Source organism: Rutidosis leptorrhynchoides, chromosome 2 (assembly GCF_046630445.1).
Source record: "Rutidosis leptorrhynchoides isolate AG116_Rl617_1_P2 chromosome 2, CSIRO_AGI_Rlap_v1, whole genome shotgun sequence".
NCBI lineage: Eukaryota > Viridiplantae > Streptophyta > Magnoliopsida > Asterales > Asteraceae > Rutidosis > Rutidosis leptorrhynchoides.
Window position 1 is genome coordinate 382,448,323 of NC_092334.1, and position 11,852 is coordinate 382,460,174.

At 38.4% G+C, this 11,852-nt stretch overlaps 1 protein-coding gene across 2 annotated transcripts; it reads left to right on the top strand.

The window, feature by feature from the left end:
- Window positions 1-1,461: 1,461 nt before the first annotated feature.
- Window positions 1,462-4,970, top strand: LOC139892114 (putative pentatricopeptide repeat-containing protein At2g01510). Of its 2 annotated transcripts, XM_071875152.1 has the most exons (3): window positions 1,462-4,147; window positions 4,610-4,744; window positions 4,945-4,970. In XM_071875152.1, the coding sequence occupies exon 1, from the start codon at window positions 1,557-1,559 to the stop codon at window positions 4,017-4,019; it is 2,463 nt and encodes an 820-aa protein (XP_071731253.1). In that variant the 5' UTR covers window positions 1,462-1,556; the 3' UTR covers window positions 4,020-4,147; window positions 4,610-4,744; window positions 4,945-4,970. The 2 variants fall into 2 exon arrangements, with proteins under 2 accessions (XP_071731253.1, XP_071731252.1); XM_071875151.1 differs by lacking the exon at window positions 4,945-4,970 and having other exon boundaries at window positions 4,610-4,878.
- Window positions 4,971-11,852: the final 6,882 nt, after the last annotated feature.

An 11,852-nucleotide genomic window follows, 5' to 3' on the forward strand; every position in this document is an offset into this window, starting at 1 on the left:
GTTACTATGATTTATGAAAATGGTTTCGTACACGAGAAAGATGTACGGTATTTAAAAGATATAGCATGTACATTACATGTGGGTATAGGATTCGGGCCCATTTGTACCATGCAACATTTAAATCTTGTGGTCTATCAAAATGATGAATTTTATTGTTTTAAGATAAACCTATGAACTCACCAACCCTTTTGGTTGACACTTTAAAGCATGTTTATTCTCAGGTATGAAAGCAATCTTCCGCTGTGCATTTGCTCATATTACATGGAGTCGTTCATGGCATATAGAGGTCAGAACCTCGCAATGGGATCAACTGTTGAAGACTTCGTCCAGATGGATTAGGACGGGTCATTTCATCTTGATTACAACGCCTATTTGTAGGCTACACAAACTGACTTTCTTAACCCCTAAGACGACTTGTATCGGGTACATCCAACGGGCGTTGGATCCGAGTCATCGAGCAAGCAATGCCCTCTTTAGCCGTATCGGGGCGTAGGATTGGGAAAAAAGGGGTGTCGGTTGCCATTCAACGGGTGTTTCAACGGGTGTTCGTTGACGCATGGCGGCGAATGAATGGTTCCAAATATTATAGCCGTTGGAAATAAAAAAAATTAATCAAATTAATCAAATTTTATTTTCCTATATATATACCTCATATTTACTCATTTTTAACACACATAACTCATCATCTTACTTCTTATTTTCCTTTCAAATTATTTACTTATATACTTTATTTTTCAAAATGGATAAATCATTTAAAATGCTCGAGTTTATTATTGATTCTGATTCCAACAATGAAAAAATAGTTCATTTTGTCAATAATTTAACGGAAGAAGAAGTTGAGGGAGAGGATAGTAGTTCAAGAGTCCCTCGAGCCCGTATTTATATTCCAAGGGATCATAAAGATGAAGCCACGAGGTTATACAATGATTATTTTTCGGAAACACCAAAGTATCCCGAAAATAAATTCAAGCGACGTTGACAATAACCGGCCCCGTGACCTCTCCAGCAAGATATAGGGGAAACGAAAGCCATTAGAATAAAGAAAGAGCGTCAACCACTCTAGAATGAAAACAATAAGAATGTAGTAGATCGGAAAAAAGGACAAAACGACAACCGCCATGAAATTCAACCACTCTACAACAAAAGTCGCGAGAATGGAAACAATAAGCGTAGTTTGGCCGGAAACCATAGCTTCGCCGGAAAAAATAAACAAAGGAAGAAAAAAGCCGAATCATCGGCGAGATGTCGGTGGCCGAAGACAAGGGTATGAAAGCTACAAAACGTTGGATGTGGATGAACGGAGAAAAAGATAGAGCTCCGAGGAGAGTGGCGGCTGAAAAAAAAATAGGGTTTAATTAAAAGTGTCCTGTTTAAAAAAAAATTCATCTTACTTTTTTGACTGATAAATTTAGAATTTTTGACCATCCCATGTCATAAAACGAGTGCCAAAGTATACCGACTTACATTAGGTTTACAAGTTCTACAGAATCAGCTTGTTCCATGGCAGACTGGAACATATTTATAAACTAACACTATTGCGTGTCATCATCTTTCCTATGAGACTCACCAATACAGGTTCAAAAAACACCACATTCATAATAAGGCGATGTTCACCAATTTGGTATTACTGCACCACTACAATCGTCCCATATTCAGTAGACGCTTCAATAATCAAAACAGGATTTCACCCAAATGCATCACGCTCCAATTTTCAGCTCAATCATTTTGTTGCCAACAGTCAACTATCCAAAGCACACCAACTGTTCGATCAAATGCCTCTTACAAACAGTTACTCTTATAATATGTTGATTTCTGGGTGTGTTAAATCAGGCAATCTTGCTCGTGCAAGAGACTTGTTTGATGCAATGCCTGTTAAGACTGTGGTTTCTTGGACGATATTGATCGGTGGGTATTCACAACAGAATCGACCCGTGTGTGCTTTTAAGCTTTATGCTGAAATGTGTAGGCGGGGAACGGTTCCTGATTTTGTGACGTTTGCAACGCTATTGTCTGGTTGCGATGAGACCCTGGTGACGAAAACAGTAACTCAAGTGCATGCACATATCGTTAAACATGGGTTTAATTTGACACTTATGGTTTGCAATAGTTTAGTTGATGCTTACTGCAAAACTGGCAATATTGAATTGGCTAATTGGCTTTTTAAGGAGATGATGACTAGAGATTCTGTGACGTTCAATGCAATGATAACAGGATACTCAAATGTAGGGTCGAACAATAAAGCAATAAACCTCTTTATCGAAATGAAAAGGCTGGGTATAATGCCATCTGAGTTCACTTTTGCAGCCGTCATATGTGCATGTATGGGGCTAAATGATGTTCATCTTGGGCAGCAAATTCATGGACTTGTTATCAAATCCAACTTTATTTGGAATGTGTTTGTGTCCAATGCTTTTCTTGACTTCTATTCAAAGCACGATTCGATAGACGATGCGAAAAGACTCTTTGATGAGATGTCCTTGCTGGATTGCGTATCGTATAACGTGATCATTACTGGATTCGTTTGGGCTGGAAGATTGAAGGAATCTTTAAATCTCTTCCATGAACTACAATCGACTAGCTTCAACAGGAAAGAATTCCCCTTTGCAACGATGTTAAGTGTAGCTTCAACTTTAGGTAGTCTAAAAATGGGTAGGCAAATTCACACTCAAGCCTTAGTGACAGGGGCCGTTATGGATGTTTTAGTGGGTAATACGTTACTAGATATGTACGCAAAATGTGACGGATTTGAGGAAGCTAACGTGATCTTTGGGACGCTCCCCCATGAAAGCGCGGTTCCGTGGACGTCGATAATCTCTACGTATGTTCAAAAAGGTTTTTTTGATGAAGCACTTCAGCTTTTTAAGCAAATGCTCAAAGCATTTGTATTTGGAGACCAAGCAACGTTTGCAAGCACTTTAAGAGCTTCTGCAAACCTAACTTCCTTATCTTTAGGGAAACAGTTACATTCTGTTATGATTACGTTAGGTTGTATGTCAAATGTCTTTTGCGGTAGCTCGTTACTGGACATGTATGCCAAATGTGGGTACGTAAACGAAGCAGTTCAAGTTTTTAACGAAATGCCTTGTAGAAATATAGTCTCGTGGAACGCAATGATCTCGGCTTATGCCCAAGTAGGTGACGGTGAAGCCACGTTAAGGACGTTTAACGAGTTGATTGAATCGGGCCTCGAGCCCGATTCAGTAAGCTTTTTAAACGTGCTAACCGCGTGTAGCCATCGAGGGCTTGTTGAATCAGGGCTTGCATATTTCAAATCGATGACTCAGAGGTTTAGAATTGTTGTCAAAAGAGAACATTATGCATCCATGATTGATTTGTTGTGCAGATGTGGACAGTTTAATGAAGCAGAGAAATTAATGCATGAAATGCCTTTTGAACCAGATGAAATTATGTGGTCTTCGGTTATGAGATCGTGTAGGGTCCACAAGAATCAAGATTTTGCTAAAAGGGCTGCAGATGCACTTTTAAAAATGGATATTGTTAGGGATGCTGGTCCGTATGTTAACATGTCGAATATATATGCAGAAGCGGGACAATGGGAAGATGTTAGTAAGGTGAAAAAGGCGATGAAAGATCGAGGAGTAAAAAAAGTTACTGCGTACAGTTGGGTTGAAGTGAACCACAATGTTCATGTATTTACTGCTAATGATAGAACACATCCTCAAATTGAGGATATTAGGAAAAAGATTGATGATTTATGGAGGAAAATGGAAGACGAAGGGTACAAGCCAGATGTAAGTGTGATCCTTCAAAATGTAAGTGAAGATATTAAAATAGAATCAGTTAAATATCATAGCGAGCGGTTGGCTATCGCTTTTGCACTCATTTGTACGCCAAAAGGATCACCGATTGTAATCATGAAGAATTTGCGAGCTTGCGTGGACTGTCATGCTGCAATTAAGGTTATTTCCAAGATTGTTGGGAGGAATATTATTGTTAGGGACTCGAGCCGGTTTCACCATTTTCTGGATGGAAGTTGTTCTTGCGGGGATTATTGGTGAGTTTGTTATGATTCATTCAACGAAAGGCATATTTATATCAAAGAATCAGATCAAGATTAAGGTCCTGTAGCAACAAAAAGAAAGAAAATGGATTGCTTGCTAACAACATGAATGGAAAACTCACTTGGGTATGTTTCTCTGTTTATCCTGTTCGATTTCTTTTGTTCAAAACTTATATTCTTCTAATTGTGTGGTTTCTCAGGTTGTCTAGTTTTTTTCTGTGGTTATTATTATTTTCAGCGCGTATAGTTTATTTAGCTAGTGAGTTGGATTATCAAGTGTGTCTTCACATTACCTACATGGTTTTTGGCTGTTATTATATTATGGCATGATAAGCCTTTTATGTTAAAAGTGTAGGGTCTCCCATATGTACATGAGTGTATCTTGATTCGGTTTAGCTATTATTAAAGCCATTTTTTTTTTTTTTTTTTACCTTTTTGCTAATTCTTGTGCCACTACTATAGTTACTTAGTTACTAACTAGTGGGAATCAAACTTGGCTAGTTTGTTTACAAAGTCCATCTTACCTCAAACCATTACAAAGCTGCTATTTATCTGTCAACTGATTAATATAAACTCTTTTTGTTTCAGGTCAGTTCAGAAGATAAGATTTTCATCCTTTTGAATGTGGGGTAGTTGCACGAATCTGCTGCTGTTAATATTAGATTCAAATCCTATCTTGGGGAGATTACAAGTAGCACAAGCTGCAGCAGACTTTATTGTAAGGTAACATCTCAAAACGTCATCCATATGTTTCCAAAGGATTCAGATGGTTAGATGATTTTTATTTAAGTATTAAAGTAAAATAATAGATGATCTTGTATATTCTGTAAATGGTACATCAGCTATTAAATTGTTCAATACGGTGTATTTCTTAAATGCGATTTCACAGCTTCCATTTTGTGCTGTCCCTTTATCTGTTGCAGAGTTGCATATTTGGTACTCCGTCGTAGATGTTCCTCATAATATGCTTAATCAAATCGTTTGTAATCATCATAGTGGAATATGAAAATAGAGGTTTGTTTTGGAGTTTTTTTTTTCTTTCTTCTTTTGGGTTATATACTTGTCCTTATAATTCATTACTTCTTTTACAATTGAGTCTTTATCAACCAAGTTACGGTTGGTAATTGTGACTACGTATAAATTATTAAGAAAAAACAATAAGATGGCTGTTAGCGTTTCCTTTTTTTTTTTTTTTAATATTAATATTAATATGAATATGATACGATGATACTTTAAACTTCCCTATTTCCTATGTTTCTTACATTTGCTTCCCAAAATCAACTTTCTGTGACACTTTTGTGTTCTTTTTGTGCCCCTTAACAACTCTCATCATAAGTAATAAACTTACTGGAAGAATAAGCTACACAGTATATATTATAAAAATGAAAGTTAAACTGTAAAAGTTACTGAACAAGAGTTGGGGAGGATGCGTGTGGATGATGTCATCCACATAAAGTAGGAGAGAGATAGACCCATGACTGCGACGACATAGATGAACACGGACGTATCAAATTTAGTGCTTGTAAAAACAAGTGAGGTAACATATACAACAAACCGGTGTACTACCATGCACTTGGGCCTGTTTGAAACCATACAGGTCCTTACGAATATTGTTGAAAGCTTCGACGAGCCCAACACACCCACTATAGAGGACCTAGGTTATACTCACTCACTACACCAACACTTTGACGTTGGTTAGCCTTTAATTTTATAAATCCTTAGTGCACAATAATACTTAGGCGACAGTGTCGACCATATATCATTCAGGCGGTATAACCGACCATATATCACTTAGGCGGCAGAGCCGACCATATAATAAGAACAACACAAGTGCACTAAGAACTTAAACACAAACTGAGGCTTAACCGGAAAACTTAACAAAGAACACTTTTATTAATACAAAGAAACAATTACAATATTATGGACTCAACTCACACTCTTACTTCTTCACAACTTCTACTTCTAACTCTTCTTCACTTCTTACTTCTTCTCTACTTCACACTTCACTTACCCACTCCTTACACAAATGAACTACTCATCACCCATATTTATACTACCCCATGGAATATTCTAGAAACTAGATATTTCCATGGATAAATATCTAGATATTTTCTATACATACAAATATCTAGATTTTTCCTATCAAATACAAATTTCTAGATTTTTCCTACCATATTCTAAATTCTAGATATTTTCTTATACATATTAATATCTAGATATTTTACATCTACTAATACCAAATTTGCATTGTATTTTAACACTCCCCCTCAATGCAAATTTTCTTCCAACGATGTCTTGCAGACCATTCCAAGTGCTTCTCTGAATTTTGTAAACTTCGGTTTACTTAGGCTCTTGGTGAATATATCTGCAACCTGTTCATCTGTCTTTGTTGGCATCATCTTGATTTTCCCTTCAAGGACCTTCTCGCGAACATAATGATGGTGCACTTCTATATGTTTTGTTCTTGCATGAAAGACTGGATTTTCTGCTAGACGTATAGCTGATAAGTTATCGCAGAAAAGCTTTACTTGATAATCTGTTGATTGTTAAAGATCTTCCATTAGCTGTTTCAACCAAGTAATTTCTTGTGTTGCTGATGCTGCCGATCGATATTCTGCTTCGGTGCTTGATAAGGATACAGTTGGTTGTCTCTTGCTGCACCATGATATTACTCCCGATCCAAGACTAAACATGTATCCAGTTGTTGATCGTCGTGTATCATAGTCTCCAGCGTAATCAGCGTCACAATATCCAGTCACGTGACATTCTTTTGTTTTCTTGTACAAAATGCCAAAGTTAATAGTGCCTTTAACATACCTTAAGATGCGTCGTACAACATCAAGGTGAGGCTTCTTCGGATTGCTCATGTATCGACTAACCTGTAACGACCCTGGATTTTCCAACGTTTATTTATTAATAATTGTTATTATTAATACTTGTGATTTAACGAATGTATGTTATTACATTTACTTGTTACCATGATTGCCCGTACCTGACTTTAAATGCCCGAAACGTCTTTGTGACACACGAAACTTTCACGAATAATATTTTTAGAGTATTATTTACATTCATGATTAATTTTATTAATCATTTTAAATTAACTAAGGTTATTGGTTAATTACTTGGGCTTTAATTGGATTAATTTGTTAACTACTAGAACTTGGGCTTTCATTAGTGTTAATGGGCTTATAAGACCACCCTACTTATATTAATGGATTAACTAGGAGCCTTTTGTTACAACAAGTCCATTAAGGGTTAAGAACTAGCTTAGTTAGCAAAGTAAAGACTTGCTACATGATACTTACACCTTATCCCCATGAACACACCCTTATTAATCAACTTTTGTAACATTTACATGCATGAGACTAGTAGGCAACTCCCTCCTCCTCATTTGCTTGTTGACCGCCGGCCAAGGAGGGCAATAAGGGGAGTTTTGTTTTTGTTTTTTTTTTTTTCACTACTTCATTCATACTTCTCTCATTCAAAACACACACTTCAACTTGCTTTCATTTTTCTCTCTTTTCTCTCAAGCATTTCTCTACATTCTTGTAAGCAATTTGAGTTTTTTTCTTCTTCTTTTTTTCTATGCTAAAAACCGTGGCCTAGCCACAATAACATCATCATCATTCACTTGTTAAAGTTACTTGTTGGTTTGTTGTTACTTGTTTTGATTATTGTTTACTTACTAGTAGTTGTTGTTCTTTACTAGTTTCAAGAATCGAACTTACTAGTTTCATTCTTCTTTTATCTTGTATTACAAGAACACTCAAGAACATAAACTCACTAGTTTATGATTCTACCTTTATTGTTTCAAAGATTGTAAGTTCATGGTTGTATATCATACTTGAAGTTCATGAAGTAAACTTTAAAGTTTACTTTCTAAAGATCAAGACTTAGGCTTGAATCTTTAAAGTATGCAACCCATGAACTTATTTACTTGTTTACTTAGTTTATTTCTTCATATTATGCACTTTAATTTCATGTTTGTTGGTTGTTATTGGTCAAGTGCTACTAGTTAACCTTGATCTCATTAATCTTGAACTAAAAGTTAACTTTGAAAGTTCAAGAACATGTAAGTAAGCTTTCTTTAATTATAACTTTGTACACTTATGTTAGATCTAGACTTTTAGACTTTTGAGTCTTGGATCTTCAAGATCAAACTAAGAACTATGTTCTACATCTTAAGATCTTGTTTAGTTAGTTTACTTTCAAGTTTATAGTTCAATATTACTTTTATAGTTCATGTATGTGTTAAATCTAAGACTTTGATGTAACTTTGGTTCATCAAAACACTTGCAACACTTAAGTGAGTTGTGCTTCAGGTCTTAGACTTACACTTGGGTTATGATGGTCAAACCTTGGTGAAAATGATGCAAACACATCAACGAGTTGTACACTTGAAGCTATATGCATCAAGGATGAGAACCATGATAAGCATCGAGCACCAAGAACCACCGGAACCTACTGACCCTACTGTTTTACTGTTTATGTGTCTGACCCGTACGACCTGGGCTATTGTAATTATGATTTTCAGATAGCTCTGTTCGAGTAGATAACTTTTCATATAGGACTCGTCTTAATCCGAGTTACGGTTTAGGATTTATGGCCCTCCGATCGTCACTATGTCCATTTAACGTTGTGCTGAAAATTCTGACCTACTCGCACTTAGACCGTTGCCACGGTCAAACGAAGACGAGTTTGCTTCTGTAATTTTTACCACAACTAAAGGACTCATATACGGAGCCATGGCCACTGGTCTCACCTTATTTCAGTAGGTATAGAGGCCGTGGTGACTGACCGAACTCAGCCTTTGTTTTAAACTCTTTTCATGAACGAAACTTACTTTACACCTTTTGTTTAATGATGAATGATGATGACCCTTAAGACCTTATTTACATACTTTTAAACCTATTCGGATGATTTACTGACTTATTACTATTTGACTTAGGTTGAGGACCCGTTTGGACAACCTTCATTACTTGCTTACTTTCCGAGTCATACTTTACCACTACTTTATCATTGTGAGTTATAGCATTCCCTTTTTACTTTAACTATTTTGGGAACTGAGAATACATGCGCATTTTACGTTTTACATACTAGGCACGAGTACTTAAACTTTATATATGTGTGGGTTATACAACGGCATAAACATTCCCTTTAGCTCGGTAACGTTTAGTCATTGGTTTTTGAACCGGTGAACGCGAATCTTAGATATGGATCCATAGGGTTTGACATCCCCACTCGGGCTAGTAGCGCTAGCATTTAATGAGTGTTTAATACTTCGTAAACATACGCACTTGCCAAGTGTACTTTCAGGGGGTATAAACGTTAAGTTAGTTACCAAGTGCCCACGGTTAACATATACTTTATCATACTGTTTTGAAACGCTCTTTGTAGCGCTGAAATCTCGTGGCCTACCTTACATACTGTTATACTTAAACTATAGCTCACCAACCTTTGTGTTGACGTTTTTAAGCATGTTTTTCTCAGGTGCTTAAGGTTGCTTCCGCTGTGTACTAGTCTTGCCGTAGACACCCGCTGCTCTAGTGTTATCACCGCATGAACTACTTTATCTTGCATTCAAACTTTAATACATTTGAAACTATGTTTTGTAACGACCTAAGGGTCACATACATTTATTCATGCTTGCTATTCGTAGAAGCATACTGTTGGTGTAAAACAATTGACGTCGGTTATGATGTCATCTTTTTTATCGTGAATGCAACTTCTTTTATTACAGCATATAGTACTTAACCTTGTAATGATCCTGTTGTTGATGATTCGTACACGATGGTTTTGTACGGGGCATCACATTTGGAATCAGAGCATTGGTTGTAGGGAATTAGGTTGCATTAGTGAGTCAAGACCGACCCGAGTAGGATTCACTAATAGGACTAATCTACAACTTGCTAGTTTACTTATTTTCGCTGAACTTACTGCATGCTGCTGCTTACTTTTACTGCTATATGCCGTATGCTATTACATGATTTCACTACTGCATGATATTACTTGCTTTCAATTGCATGCTACTTCTGTACGATTCGTTATTATTGTCATGCTACTTATTGTTATACATGATTTAAACTGTTGGCATAATACATGCTTGCTTTATGACTTACTGACATGGAAAAATTTATTTTTCCTTGTTCAGGTGTTGGATATTCCACCTGCTATCGTTTTGGGCAGTTCAGACTCGTCAGCCACCCCACCTGCTGCTGTTGCCGACACACCGATCCCGCTACCCACGAGTGACCCCGGCGCTTCATCTTCTGGGACTAGCAGCCAGGCGCCTGCCCCAGTGGTTACTTCTAGCGGAGCCCAGGACCCTTCGGAGATTCCAGCTCCATATGCCCCCGGACCCTCAGGATCACAGCTCCGCTCCGGTGAGATTGTGATTCCCGCGGAGTTCGGGGAAGGTCCATTCCGTAACCGGTATCGCCATTGGTGTCGACGCGCCCCTGATGGATGTCTCATTCCGATCGGACCTGCTAGGTACAGACAGATGATGGCCGCTCAAGGACGGCCAGTTCAGCCACCGGTACAGCCATCACATGATTCGGACGACCCGTCATCCACTGATGCTTCATCCGACGACACCTCCTCAGACGACTCCAGTGATGATGAGGACCCTGCTGATGTACCTATACAGGCACCCTCCACCCCGCCGAAGAAGCGGTACCGTTTTGATGGCACCGTCATTCCAGGGGTGAATGGAGGTCGTGCTTTCACTGACGCATTTGGTCGGCGTCGTAGGGTTACTGCCCGTAAGCGGCTTGTACCGTACCCTGCTGACCCACAAGTGCGTAAGGCACCCCGTTACGTACTGACTATTTCTGAAACCGGAACATCTGCACCTCGTTATGTAATATTTGCACCACCGGCACCACCTGCACCGCCGGCACCACCTGCCCCACCATCTCCCACTGTCGAGGAATTGACAAGGGAGGTGGAGATCCTCCGAGCTCGAGTTGCTGAGCTAGAGGACCAGATGTCCCATATTATGGACATCCTTCACCCACCTTCACCGTAGGGCTTTTGTATTTAGATTTCATTATGTAATCTAGTTGTAGTTTTATGCTTCACTTATGTATTGTACGAACTTATTCAGATGTATGAAACTTATTATTATTAATGAATGGAACTTTGCGTTATTTAATTCTTGCACGATGTTCTATTTACATTACTGTACGATGATTCTGTGGTATTTGTACCTAGATGCGTTATTTAATAAACATGTGATGTGTTGATTCCGTGTTGGTTACATATACTGTATTATTACTATTTGAATGCTGGATTTTGACTTGAGTCAAAATTTTTGTTTAGAACACCATGTCTAACCTACTGCTGCTCAAATTGAAGAGATGATCCAAGAACGTGTAGCCGCAGCCATTGCAGAAATGCAACCCCAAGCTCCACCGCCACCGCCACCACCACCGGTTATTCAACCCATTCGTAATGGGTGTACTTACAAGGAATTCCAGAGCTGTAAACCACATAACTTCAGCGGCACTGAGGGACCGGTTGGTCTCACTAGATGGTTCAAAAAGCTAGAATCAGTATTCCGAGTTAGCAACTGTTCGGAGGACAGCAAAACCAAATTTGCTTCTTGCACGCTGTCTGACGGCGCGATCACGTGGTGGAACACAATGGCACAGGCACAAGGCATTGATGAGGCGTATGCTACGCCATGTGAAGCATTTAAGTGTGCCATGATTGAGGAGTATTGTCCGAGAACCGAGAAACAAAAGATGGAAATGGAGTTCATGCAGTTAAAGGCCGTTGGGAACGACCTTGATGGTTACAACAGGAGATTTTTGGAATTAGCCCTGAT

What these genes read in the sequence shown, in the direction of transcription:
- LOC139892114 (XM_071875152.1), top strand. Translation starts at nt 1,557, where the DNA reads ATGAGACTCACCAATACAGGTTCAAAAAACACCACATTCATAATAAGG.